The 15061-nt window shown below is 36.5% G+C and overlaps 1 protein-coding gene across 3 annotated transcripts in view; it reads right to left on the reverse strand.

Moving 5' to 3' along the window:
* arhgap10 (Rho GTPase activating protein 10) overlaps window positions 1-15061 on the reverse strand; it is a 94046-nt gene that overhangs the window by 18108 nt on the left and 60877 nt on the right. For all 3 annotated transcript variants that reach the window (XM_058385694.1, XM_058385693.1, XM_058385692.1), the window contains exons 18-20: window positions 12576-12735; window positions 8925-9057; window positions 4083-4245 (exon numbers count right to left, since the gene is read on the reverse strand). In XM_058385694.1, the coding sequence (XP_058241677.1) occupies window positions 4083-4245; window positions 8925-9057; window positions 12576-12735 (456 nt within the window). The remainder of the gene's footprint in view (window positions 1-4082; window positions 4246-8924; window positions 9058-12575; window positions 12736-15061) is intronic.

The following is a 15061-nucleotide window of genomic DNA, read 5'->3' on the forward strand; positions in this document are numbered from 1 at the left end:
CAGACAAGATAAAACAAGATAGGTCAAGGTCAAATAAGACAAGAAAAGATAAGACAAGATTGCATAAGATGGGACTAGATAAGAGACACCGCAAGATAAGACCAGGTAAGTTAAGATAAAAAAAAAAATTAGAGGATAAGACAAGATAAGAGAATGTAATGCAAGGACAGAAAAGACAAGATAAATCAGTAGAAGATTAGACAAGGTAAGATAAGATGAGATAAAACAATATAAGACAAGATATGACAAGAAAGGACAAATATTAGGCACAACAAGATAAGACAAGATAAGAAAAGATAACATAAGACAATCTGAATCAGGATAAGACAAGACCAGGAAAGATAAAACAAGACAAGACAAGATGAAACCACATGAGATAAGGTAAGACAAGGCTAGAGACACAAAAAGAGAAGACTAGATAGGGCAAAATAAGACAAGAATAGAAAAGACAAGACTGGATAATATAAGACAGAATGAGATAAGACATGACAAGACAATTCAGACAAGATAAAAGCTGAAGAGTGCTGCTTTGCACATTCTCACAGAGGCTCATGATTGGCTAGTATCTGTGTGATTGACAGGGGAGACAGGGTATGCCCCGCCCACTCTGAGATCCCGGCCAGTTTAGCTCGGTAGGTTCCCGGCCACAGATGGCTGTGGCATCATCGGGACTGAAAGTTGCCGTCTCCTGGAGACAGGGTGGATGCCTATCTGTTTGGCGTGATGATAAGGAGAAGCTCTGACACCGGGTTGTTGTTATGAATTAGATTAGTCTATTTTTTTTGTGCAGGGGTGTAAACATTTGCATGGTGCTGTATATAGAAATGCATAGTGATGTACAGGCGGCGTGTTACAGTGAGTCAGTGGACGGCAGCGGGGAGGTCGTTAGACGAGTAAATAAGCCGAATGTCCTCGCCGCACGAGCCGTGTTTACAGTGAGTGGAGTGCGGCCACCTGTCTCTCTCTCTCTCTCTCTCTCACTCACAAGCAGGATTTACTGCATTACAGTGCGCCATTTCCTGCACTAGCTTAGGCTGAAAACACAGAGAGAGAGAGAGAGAGAGAGAGAGAGAGAGAGACAGAGAGACAGAGAGACAGAGAATGACAGTAAAAGAGAGAGAGAGAGAGAGAGAGAGAGAGAGAGAGAGAAAGAGAAATAGATAGATGAAGAATTGCAGAAATGAGAGGGTGAGAATGATACAGTAAGATGGAAAGTGGGTGAAAAAGAAAGATGGAATGAGTGGCGGTGAGTGAGAAAGACAGAGAGGCTGAGAGAGAGAGAGAGAGAGAGAGAGAGAGAGAGAAGAAACTGGGGGAATAAGAGAGTGAGAGAAAAAGAGAAAGGCAGAGAGAGAGAGAGAGAGAGAGAGAGAGAGAGAGAGAGAGAGAGAGAGGAGAGCAGTGTTACATAAGCAAAGCCCCGTCTGTGATCATGACTCCAGGCCAAGTGACAAATGACGCACAGAGAAAGAGAGAAAATGAACGAGAGATACAGAAGAGTGAGGGAGTTGGAGGGAGAGGGAAAGATAGAGAGAGGAGGACAGGGACTGGAAATAGGAAGAAAGACGCCTGTATGCAGACTGGAATGTTGTTGTTTGGGGACAGAGGGATGGAGAGAGTGAGTCAGTGACAGACTGAAGCTGAGGAGTGAGAGAGTGAGGAAGAAGTGAGAAAGTGAGTAAATGAGTGAGTGGGCGAAACTGAAGGACCAGCATGCCATTGGGTGAAGGACTAATCACAATTTTCCACCACAACACGGCACGGATACTGGTCCAAATCCAGTCTCCACTGTCTGGATCTCTCTTAAGCATCAGTTAGTGTGTCTATAATAATAATAATAATAATAATAATAATAGTTACTGAGATTATTATCCATATTATCAATAAATAAATAAATAATAAATAATAAATAATAAATAATAATAATAATAATTACTGAGACTATTATCCATATCAAAAAATAAAGAAATAATAATAATAATAATAATAGTTACTGAGAGTATTACCCATATCAAAAAAATCATCCATGTCATCAGTGGGATTAAAATATCTGCGAAATCCTCTCTGGACATGTGTCTGTTACGTCACTGTCACCATGGTAACCACACGAGAGAGCCACGAGAGATTTCTTCACCTGCTATATCAAAAGCTGTGCTAATCAGGATTCTGACCTTTCCCACGTGAAGCTGAGGGAGACAGGTGGAGTGGAGATGCGTTGCTGCTTTAATGTGTGTAAGGTGCTTCCAGCTGCAGAAGGCTTTCCTGGCATGTAAATCACGATGGAAGGAATTAAATCTGTCATTTCTGATACCATCGTTAATCACCTCAAACCTCCTGCATGCCACTATCACTGGTCAAGATGAAAGCAGGAGAACTTCTGTGGTCAGCAGTTCACCCTGTGTTTGGAGGAATTATATACAATAATCTAGAGTTCAACATTTCCATAATCTTGGGATTACTGTCTTTCATTATCTGACCAATCAGAGGCCAGTATATCATTGTGTAATGCTTTTGGTTTATCCGACCAATCGGGGGCTTGTATATCATTGTGCATTGTGTACTGCTGTTGGTTTATCTGACCAATCAGAGGCTTGAGTACTATTGTGTAATGCCTTTGGTACATCTGACCAATCAGAGAACAGTATATCATTGTGTAATGCTTTTCATACATCCGACCAATCAGAGGCTCATTTCTTTTTTATTTGACCAGAGACGACTATATCATCATGTGACTGATTTTGACCGCCATTTCTTTTTTTCTGACCAATCAGAGGCCAGTATGTCCTCATGTGACTCATTTCGGCTAGCATTCTTTCTTTCTTGACTAATCACGAGCTTGTATACTATAATAAGACCGTTTGACCAACACAGACACCAATATAATATCATGTGACTGTTTCTGACTACTATTGTTTCTTCAACTGACTAATAATAGGCCAAATATAACCAGGTCATGGTGACTACCATTTTAATGCATCTGACCAATCATGTAAATGCATTTTACTCATTTTTTTCATTTGTCCAGTCAGAGGCCATTATATTAAGCAACTCTTTCTGACCACCATTCATTTTCTCTTTATTTGACCAATCAGAGACCAATAGATTATAATGTAGTGGCTTGTGACTATCTCAGACACTGGTTTATTATCATGCGCCTGCTTTTGATTGCATTATCTTTGTATCTGACCAATCAGAGGCCGGTATATTAGCACTGTACCACTTTTGATTACCATCATTAACTTTTTTTTAAATTTTTTTACCAATTTAGACTACCATTGTTTCTTTATCTGACCAATCATAAGCCAAATATTGTCAAGTGATCGTTGTGGACTACCATTTCAATGCAATCAGGGTGCATCAGTATCAGGTAACTACTATTTAATCCCTTTTTTCCATTTGTCCATCAGAAGCCAGTATATACTGTAATCCCATTTTTTCTGTACCTGACCAATCACCAAGGGAGTGAAAGGGGGGCAGAATAAAACAAGAAAGGAAGATACTGAAAAATGTGAAATGGGGAAAAAAAAATGAGCAAAAGAGAAATCCTTGCAGATACGGCAGAGAGCTGAATTCGCCAGCATAACCTGATATTGTTACTTTCTACATCAGCATTCAGCTCTGGCCAGCTGCCCCGAGCACAGAGCCACTCCAGGACAGAAAGACAGACAGACAGATACACAGACAGAGAAGCTGAGAACTTGAGAAACTAAAAAATTCCTAGCAAACAAATACAGCCACAGTGTGAAATACTCAGACCCTGAACTAACTGGACATGGGAATGAAAACAGCTTTATTATTCATAGAGGGTGAGGAGGAGGAGTGTGAGAGGTGAGGGTGTGACACGTCCCGAAAACTACACCAGGCCCCTTAACAAACGGTGTTGATTCAAAATTCACACGAACACACACACTTGAAGATGGCAGGATATTCCAACTAAAACCAATGTACAGACACACTGATATATATATATCATATATAGATATATATATCTATCCTATTATTTCTAGACCTGTTCACCATTTAGCTTGGCCTGATGCATAACATACAAAGAAAGAGAAACCATCAGGACTTCAGTCACTTACCCAGAGTTCTGTGGGTTGTCCACGGTGTTGCCATGGGGATTCTTGGTCTCCTCCGGAGGGGTTTCTGAGGTTGACGCCGTGGAGGACTGCGAGGATACGGACTCATTACTGCCCAGAGAGGCTTCATCGGGGGTCAGAGAGATGTTCTCAGAGGACGGAGACACTGCACAGGAGATAGAGAGAGAGAGAAAGGTAGAGAGACAGGGCCAGGTTTTGGTTTAGTCATGACTTTAAATAAATATGATATGAGAAAATTAAAGATTAACTCAATGACAAGGGGGGGCAAGGGTGTGTGTGATTAAAATACAGCACAAGGTCTTTCTCCCTTTCTTTTTAGATTGAACAAAAAGACTGAAAATCATCATGGCTGGTCTCATTTCAGGCTCAAAGGGTACAGAAACATCTCTGAAGTATGACATAACCATCATCCAGCTGCACTTTGAGCTCAGCTGCAAAGCTCTAGCTGTGAGTTAGTGCGTGTGCGTGTGTGTGTGTGAGAGAGATTTTCACATTTGAGATTTATCCCTGTTGGTTTCCCCCAAAATCATTATTCATTTCTCAGTCCCAATTTCAGCTGATTTTCATTCTCGCACGTCTCAGCCACATCATACGTTATCACCTCTGATGCTTTTAGGAAGATCGCGATCGGCACATCGCTTCCGCCGAAGTGTGTGATTAGTCAAGTCGCTGAGTATTTTTCAAACAGCTCGTGATAATAGGAAGAGAGAACAAGTCTGTCTACTGTAGAACTTTGCAGTCTGGAAGAATTTTTTTGCATGCGGATAGTGTCCTAGATACATACGATCTGATATGTGGTCATGTGACTCCTGAGACCGGTCTGATAGAAGTCAAATGATTTATTTTTTTCCTTTTAGCACCCATGCTCATGTCACTGTTGTTGCCGTCATCTGGTGTCAACAACAAGCCAAAATGAAGGACAGCGATAGCAGTGACTGTTGAAAGCAACTTACACAAACTTAATAGTGTGTATTTGGGGTATTTTGTGGGTACAGGTATATTCAAATTAAACCCAAACAACACAAGTCACTTGCAGTCATGTATGTAAAGAATTTCCTGTTTGTTTATTTAAAGAAACAACTATATTTCCTAGTTTTAATGTAGTTTTTACTGTAGAATGCTGGTTTCATTACTCCTAGTGAGTCAGTATTGATGTATTCATTGACTGAGAATTCAAAGCACTTTTGTACGTCTGCCAGATAAATGTCGTAAATGGAAATGGAAATGTCTAGATAGACAGATCTGATCTGAGCAAAATATCAAAAGACTTTTGTCAATGTGAAGGTGCTGTAACCGTACTGAAACTTGGAGCTAATCCCACTGCTTTACAGGTGATACTCAGTGAATTTTATCTCTAAACTTTGATCTGAAAAAGTCCCATTGCAACACAGTGGAAATTCCAGACCCAAAATACCTGCTATTTTTTTATTTATTTTTTTTTAAATTCCTTCTCAAATTCAGGGTGGTCTGATAATTTCAGTCTCCTTCAGATAGACATCTCTGATTCTGCAGGCGTTTTACATTGGGAAACATTTCTGACTGTCGCTAAACACCGTGTTTAGTCGGGTGCCTGGAGAGTTTCTAATTGCGTCCGGCAATCAAGAAATGATGGATGATTCGAAAGAGTCACTCAAACTACTTCCTAGATAGGGGTTTGTGTAGCTTATTATCATTGGTAATGTCTTTCCTGGAATCCTGTGCATGGGAAAAAAACAAGAAATATATATATATATTAATATAAAAATTAAATAATTATAATTTAAAATAATAATATATAATTAAATATAACAAGAAAAAAATTATATTATATAAAAATTATATATCATTTTTATTTTTTCTCATAGATGCTATTTTTTAGCATCGAAAATTTTTATACACAATTTTACTCTAAAAAATTTTGCAAAACCTTACCAAATTAATGAAATAATCTTATTAACTTATCTTGATTGTATCTAATTTACTAACTTACCTTACTGTTTTAATAAAAAAAATATATATATATTTATAATTTTTTAATATATAAATTAAATAATTGTGATTTAAAAAAAAGAATATATAATTAATATAATATAAAATAGTAAAAAAAATATATTATACAAAAATTATATATATATTTTTTTTTTCTCACAGAACCTATTTTTTAGCATCTTTTCATACACAATTTTACTATAAAAAATATTGCAAAACCTTACTAACTTCATTAAATAATCTTATTTACTTATTATCCTATTTACATACTACATATATATATATATATATATATATATATAATTTTTTATTTATTTGTTTACTATAATATTTTTTCCTGTGATTTTATATTTATATATATTTTTTATTATTTATCATCATTTATTATTTATTAATTTTTCAAACACTATTTTCCTGTAGAATACTTAAAACCCACACACTGTCTAGTCTTTTCTTAAATAAACATATTTTCTAGGAGGATTTAAACTTTTTTTCTTTATATTAACTTTTTCCCTAGTTCTTTAGGTAAACATTTACAGATGTTGTAAATGAAGATATTTGGATTTTCAGCTCTATTTCAAAACTCAGTCCAAGGCTTGTGGAAATATTTTACACTGTTTTTCTGACATCTTCTCTTTCCCCTCCGCGTTGTCCATTTATATTTGCCACACAACTTGCAGCTTGTCCTGTACAAGATTAATCTGCATGTGTTAGGCACTGAGTGTTTGGGAATTCACATTAGACAAACAAAAACCTGTCATTATAAATGCACTGTTGTAATTGCTATTTCTTCCCCCAGCAATGGCGGTTGTCTGTTTGCTGGACCTAAAATGATGGCAGAAACAACCCCGAAATCTAGAGAGAAGCCAACTAAATAATCAAAGGGATTATAAAATGTCAAAACCTGTTTTAGCCTGCAAGAAATTGAAGAGGCGGCCTGGAAAAAGCTTCGGAAAAACAAAAAGTACAGATGTTGCGGTTTTGCTATTTAACTAATAAAAACCATAAGTATCTTCATACAGCTTTCCCTTTTCTTTGGCCGGGATTGTATTTCTACTGTACTGTACTGTTCCGAATTCAGAAACTGAATATGATTTTTTTTTTATTACTACTACTATTATTATTATTAAAAGGCTTATGTGCAGCTAAGAACCATTGGAAATCTCACTTGTGAGCGTATGCTGATGGTCAGAGGTCATCCAGAGGAAAGATTATACATCGATTATACATAGTCACGACTGTATATTTATTCCACTGCAGTCATACACAGTAGTGGTGAGGACCACGGCTTTTATATAGACCATCTCTTGGAAGATTCATGTCTCGGGATTTAAAGGGGATCTGCTGTGTGGATTTGGCCTACTTTCTGATGGAAGAACACTTTCAACACACTGTTGGCTGAAGCTTGTGACAGAGACGTACAGCCTACACACTCACCTGGCCCTAAGCTTCACAGAAATCACACCATCATTCTCCCAAGGCCAAAGGATCAGCCAAATAGTGAGCTTTAGTGCTTTGTGTGGTTTAGGGGGCGTTCATATATTCACCAACATTGCTACATTTTCCTTTACGCAGATGAGAACATAGCAGTACAACTCGAACAAAACAACTGCTCCATAAGCATCTAAACAACACAACTTTCAACCAAATGTTCTTCACTAACTTAACTTACCTCAATTAACTTACCTCTCTAGCTAACATACCATACCTAAGTACCTCATTAATAAGCATACCTTACTTACCTTAACACTTAATGTACCTTACTAACTGACTTTACTAAACATTGCATACTTTACTAAAATAACATTTAATTACCAACATTACTAATATACTTGACTATCATCCTTACTAACTTTAAGTTTACTAAATTAACTAAATTGAACTTACTAAATGATTTCATCATAAATGACTTCCTTAACTTAACCTAACTAACCATAACTTACAAAATTAATCACTTACCTTGATAAATTGATTTATTAACAATATTATTCACCTCTTTTACCTTACTTTATCCCTTAGTCAGTTAATTTACCTACTAACTTATCATAGTATCTTAACTTACTAACCTAGCCTACAAACCTCTTAATAACTTAAATTACTTCTTTTATTTACATCACCTCGCTAACTCTCCTTAACAAAATGCCTTTCAAGTTTATCTTATTAACTTACCCTACTAACTTACTGACCTTACCAGACTTAACTTAGTAACTTATTAACTCATCACCTTACTCACTTTAAGATAAGACTAAGATAATGTAGAACTTTATTAATCCCGAAGAAAATTCTTTATTTTTTAATTCTTTTTTTTTTCAATGAACTTTAACTTACATTAACTTTCTTGACAAGTAGAAACTTATCTGACTAGCTTACCCTATCAACTTACTGCGCTAACTTAACTTGTTAATTAACCCTTAATCTTACCTACAAATTTAACTTAAACTAAACTTTCTCACAAAGACATCCTAATAACTTACGTGTGTGATTAACTGCACCTTACTTACGTATCCTACTAACCCTTATTTTCTTATCTTAGCATGCTCACATAACTAACCCATCTTAGTAACTTAACTTTCCTTACAAAATAAATTTACCTTTCAAACCTACCCTACTATCCTACCATCTTAGTAGCATACCTTACTAACCCTTAGCCCTAATTAGTATGGTATGGTACCAATTAGTGTATGGTACAACTAGTCCCGACTTCTTGTGCAGGTTTTTAGCGCCACCTGTGCACCAGATATGAACCTCCAAGCCTCTGGGTTAAACAGCACCACAATGGAATGTCAAGCAGTGATAAATTATTTGTGTAGCCGACTCGTTCCTGCTTCCCATGGATGAGTGTTCAGTCTGTCCTACCTGTGTGGATGTCCAGGGGGTTGTACACAGCCAGCGGGCGGCTCTGGCGTGCCTGCTTCTTAGACTGCCGCGTTGGAGCGGTGAGCGAAGAGAGAGTGGAGGATGGACAAGTGCTCGGAGCATCTCCAAATATCTTAAACAAGAAAAAGAAGCGAAAACGGGTTAGACCTTGTGAGGGTGAAAGAAAAGTATGAGCAAACTTTTTCAGCACACTGTGTATGGATGCATAGAGGTGTGTGTGTCTGTGTGTGTGTGTGTGTACTCTCTCAAATGAAATAGAAGATAGATGTCCAAATAGAAGTACTTCAGCCCTTATATATCTTATATATATATATATATATATACACACCATTAATGCATAAGTATTCACCCCCTTTGTATGTTTCCCACATTTTGTAGTGTTATATCCTGGAACTTTCTGGAGTGTTGTTTGTTTGTTTATTCTTTATTTTTTTTGACATAATATTTAATTTAATTTAATTCTGCTCCACAGTTCGGGACAATACATCATGTTTAGGAGCCATGTTCTTTAACGTTTTCTAGAGACAGGTGGGTTTATAGTGAAGTCATGTGACATGGTAAAGTGCTAAAGACCAGACTCCGGCTGAACACACAGACTGGATGTTACAAGGCTGAAATTAGCCGAAGTCTGGAAGCTTCCGTCGGAATGAAAGGAGAAATCACAGCAGCGGTGGAAAGGATCGAGAAAGGGATTGAGATCTGATACCAGAGAGAAGAAACTTCAGACAACAGCATGCCTCGTCTCCATCACCTCACTTTCAGAGCTCCTTCCTCATCCCCTGATCCTTTTCCCCAGGCTGCCTCCTCCACTCTTTCCATCTTTCTTTCTTTCTTTCCCACCTTCTTTTCTTCCTTCTTTCCATCTTTCTTCCCTTCCTTCCTTCTTTACTTTCTTTCCTTCCATCCTTTGCTCTTTCTTTCTTTCCTTTCTTTTTCCTCTTCCTTTTCTTCCTTCTTTTTCCTTCCTTCCTTCTTTCCTTCCTTCCTTCTTTTTTCCATCTTTCTTTCTTTTTCTTTCTCTTTTCTTCCTTTTTTTCTTCCTTTCTTCTTCCTTTCCTTCCATCCTTGTTGCTTTCCTTTCTTCCTTCTTTCTTTCCTTCCTTCCTTCCTTTCCCTCTCGCCCTCTATCCCCGCTGCTTTCTCTCCTATGCAGGAGATGTCAGTTAGAGACTTCTCTTTCTGCGCTCTTTCTCTCACAGCTCCTCCACTCCCCAGACACACTCTTCACTCCTCTCTCTCCGCTTCCCTACAGATGGACATGAATGCAAAACACTGTCTGCTCAGAGCATCTGGGGCCATCAGCAGTCTGGCAAGCTGCAGCCTGAGAGAGCAGTGCATATCTACTCGCATGTGTAGTCGCTGCCTCAACACCACGCTCGCTCCAACTTTAACTAGAGAGGGGAAAAAAATCAAAAATCTGAAGCGCACGCTCCACAGTAATCATCTATAGGTGATGTGCTGTGTACTTTATTGGAGACTCTGCTGCTCCCCGAGTGCTGATTGATGAACGACTAAAAATACCCCGTACAGCCGAGGTGAAATTTAAATATCCCACTCGCTCTAAACTTATGGAAAATGTACTTTTTTTTTTGAATGAATAATTAATTTTGAAGACTGCTCAAATTTCATGGTGAAATTTACCACAGCACCAGTTTTCCTGAAAATCTGAGTAAGCATTGGACAGTAATGTTAAGGCTGTTATGTCATAAAAAACAACACCCAATCAGGATCAAGTATGTAAACCTGGTGGAGAATTTGCATATTCATTTGATACAAAGCAATGAAAGTTTTTTATTTTTTTATTTATTATCTATACTGTCTATATGCTAGCTGACAATGTTTGTACGTTATGTGTTTATCTTCCGCCTAATTCAGTACCTTGAGGCTTTAATATGTTAAAGAAAAGGCATGATTATTGAACAAAAATACATAATAATGCAACGTTCCTGAGTTGCGAATCGCTCCAGACATTCCTGTTATTATAACTCACGTTAGGGTCGGAATTCTGGGGGCATTTTGTATGCAAGGGATACGTCAAACATCATTACTTCAGGTGAGAGAGCGAGAGAGAGAGAGAGAGAAACAGAGAGAGGGAGAAAGAGACAGAGAGAAACAGAAAGAGAGAGACAGAGAAAGTGAGAGAGAGAGAGAGAGAGAGAGAGAGTCAGAGTGACAGAGAGAGAGAAAGAGAGAAAGAGAGATTTAGAGAAAGAAAGAGAGAGAATCAGAGCAACAGAGAGAGAGAGCCAGAGTGACAGAGAGACAGAGACACAGAGAGAGAGAGAGAGCGAGAGAGAAAGAGAAAGAAAGAGAGAGAGAGTATCAGAGCGACAGAGAGACACAGACACAGAGAGAGAGAGAGAGAGAGAGACACAGACAGACAGACAGACAGAGAGAGAGGATAATAATATTGGATGTAATTATATATATACTTTTCATATATACTTTTATTATATACTTTTATTATATATGTTAGTATGTCAGTAGAAAATATCCTATTTTAAATGTCAAAAAATTTCTCTAGGCTCTTAAAAGGAAGGAGAATTTCCAAGTAAACCCTTTTTTCAGATAAAATCATCGCTGAGGTTGTCTGGGAATGAGAATGAAATTGTGAGGCAAAATTTCTTACACAACTACACAACCTTGCAGCAGAATAAACGGATAAAGGGCAAAAAGTCAAAATGAAAAAAATGACACCAATATTTCACTCTATGCTGCTATCGATTTTAATAAATTTCTAATAAATGACTTTAGAAAGGACATTTGCTTAAATTTAGGCTTTCTTATTTTGTTTTTTTTTTTTTTTTTAATTAAAGCCAGATTTTATAAATCTCAGATGACATACAGAATTTATTTTATTTTATTATTATTATTATTTGTATTTTATAAGTCAAATGAATACCTTGGATTTTTGTGTACTGATTACTAAAAATAGGTGTCACAAAAGTCTATTATTTTAATGTAATCTTTATTACATTCCAACTTCTCCAGGTTCAAATTGGTTAACTTCTAAAATAAATAAATAAATATATATATAAATAAAATAAAAAAGATCTGCTCCAGGTAAATCCCAGACTTTATTCACTTGAATCAGACTGATTTATCAAAAAAAAAAAAAAAAAGAAGGAAAAAATGGTCCAGAATCAGATACATGAGAATTCCTCAAGCCTTAAAATGAATTTTAAAAAATAATAAAGTCAGACATATCAATTCAGAGATCACGAATGAATCTCAAGCTCATGCCATGAATTAAACATTTTTAAGCATTGAAAAAGAAAAGTTTATATCTGTTTGCTTCAACGTTTTACTCGAAAGAGAGCCAAAACCCAGGTGTGTGTGTGTGTGTGTGTCGTGTTTAAACACTGCATGAACATACAGAGCTCCACCTAGTGTCCGTGAACACACTATAAAGTGAACTGGGACGATCCTCGGTGCTGACTTTCTATCTCACAGCCACATTCCAAAAAGCTGCTATTTCCTCCTCATTTTCGAGTGCAGCGGTATTTTATCGTCTCTAATCCGTGAACTTAACTCTGACACCTGCTTTACCAGTGATCAGCCTGTGATAATGAGATTCAGAATAATTCGAAACGCTCAATCATGGGCTGTATTGCAGAGGGGAAGTGTCACCTTTTCGTGCTGCTCGATGAAAATCTCCACCACGATGTTTTGGAACTTGAGGTCCATGATGGCCGCCACCGTCTCCTCCTGAGGCCGCATGAGGGTGGGGCCGAACACCACGCCCAGGTTCGCGACGGTCATCAGGTTCTGCTTGCTGTGGTCTGCCACACTGACAGGGAAAGACAGAAAGAAAGAAGACATCGTCATCATCATCATCATCATCATCACTAACAACAGCAATCTTTCACTCTATGAACTCTATGAGATTGATTGAGATAATATGATGTCACTCAGACTTGTTAAATAGGTTCATGTTTCTGAAGCTAATAGAATCCTGTCATTTAAAACATGCAATCAATCTGACTGTGCAAAATATTTCCACATGAAGGTTCAAGGTGACCTATTTGTCACATATATATTACATACACATGATGTAATATAGTGAACTCGTCTAGGAAAGCGTCTGAGAAAACGTAACAGAGATTTACTAATATATAGTATAGAGTTTATGAAGAAATGTAATGAGGATAAAATAAAATATAATAAAACGTATACAGAAATGTACAGCATAATTATACATACTATACTCTATATATAAATAAACATAAATAAATAAATAAATAAATAAATTTAAATTTTAGCTTATCATTAGACATTAGCTCCACCCCCCAGATTAAAAAAACTAGAGAACCAGGACTGGTCACTTTGTCAATGCTTTAACTTTTAACTCTAACTCACTTAGCAGATAGCAATGTTTTTTTTCCCCTTTTTTAAAAAAATTCTGCAGTCTCCTAGAAATGAGTTCAAGTGTCCTTCAAACGGTTTAAGGGGTTCTGCATCTTAAAAGAAAGTGCCCAGTGACAGACATAAATTGCAAGTTTATACATAAAAACACTGATGTTTGCTTAGAGGGGCAAAGGAAAATACTTACAAAAAAAATTACCATTTATTATTATTATTATTATTATTATTATCATCACTTATTTCCCCATAAAAATAGATAAAATTTCAAAAGTATTTTATTTTAATTCTCACATTTTTGTTAATTAATTTAAATGTTTAAAATTATATAAAAAATTTTTTTGTGAAATGACTTCCAGGCAATTCTTACAAAACAAGTAGAACTTTCTCCTTAAACAAAAGTTAAACAAACTAGAAGTCCTGAATGCATCAAACATCCTCAAATTAGTGTCGCTGATTTCTTCTTACAAATCATTACCTCATGTACGAGTTTCTTACCTACTCATTTACATAAATAAATAAATAAATGAATGAATGAATGAATGAATGAATTCAAAATAAATAAAAAATATTTATACTGTGCAAATAATGAATTAAAAAAAAAAATTATATATATATATATATATATATATATATCAAATATATCAAATATATCATATATTTATCAAAGCCCTGAAGCAGAAGTTCAGAACAGGAAGTGAGCAGCTGCTGTACAGGGTCTGTTATGGAAAGAGTGCGTAAAAGATCGTTGTTGTAGCTAACATTGTGAACTAAAGGAACATGGGATGTAGCATCTTTACACCTGGGGAAAGTCACACCCCAAAGGATACGAGAGGTTTTTTAGGCTTATCAAATATATTTCTATTGAATTTTCCATTGCAGAGTTATATCTCATATTCAGTTATATATCACATGTGAGCACAGAAACTTCTTTAAGGATCAATATATTTTCTAATCAAGTTATCTCATTTTATGTTATCGTAATCTATTCTCGTCTGATCTCATGCCATATTCTCATCTCCTTTTATTTCATCTCATCGTCTCATCTCATTTAATCACTTCATTGACCTTCTCATCTCATCTCACCTCACCTTATTTCCCCATTTTTTCTCATTTTAACATCTAATCTCAACTCGACCCACTGTCTTGACTTATCTTATTTCATTCGGTCTCCTCTTATTTAATCTGAATTTATCTTACCTTCTTGCCTTATCTCATTTTATCGTCTTTATATAATCTCACCTCAGCTCATGTTCTTGCGTTATCTCATCTTATCTCATTTTGTAGCCTCTTACCTAATCTCACCTCATCTTGCCTTATCTTATCTCATCTCATTTTGTCCCCTCTTATCTAATCTCACTTCTGCTCACTCATTTTGTCCCCTCTTATCTAATCTCACCTCATCTTGCCTTATCTCATCTCATCTTATCTCATTTTGTAGCATCTTCTCTAATCTCACCTCATCTTGCCTTATCTTATCTCATTTTGTCCCCTCTTATCTAATCTCACTTCTGCTCACTCATTTTGTCCCCTCTTATCTAATCTCACCTCATCTTGCCTTATCTCATCTCATCTTATCTCATTTTGTAGCATCTTCTCTAATCTCACCTCATCTTGCCTTATCTTATCTCATCTTATCTCATTTTGTCCCCTCTTATCTAATCTCACCTCATCTTGCCTTATCTCATCTCATCTTATCTCATTTTGTAGCATCTTATCTAATCTCACCTCATCTTGCCTTATCTTATCTCATT

Source organism: Hemibagrus wyckioides, linkage group LG03 (genome assembly GCF_019097595.1).
Source record: "Hemibagrus wyckioides isolate EC202008001 linkage group LG03, SWU_Hwy_1.0, whole genome shotgun sequence".
Classification (NCBI taxonomy): domain Eukaryota; kingdom Metazoa; phylum Chordata; class Actinopteri; order Siluriformes; family Bagridae; genus Hemibagrus; species Hemibagrus wyckioides.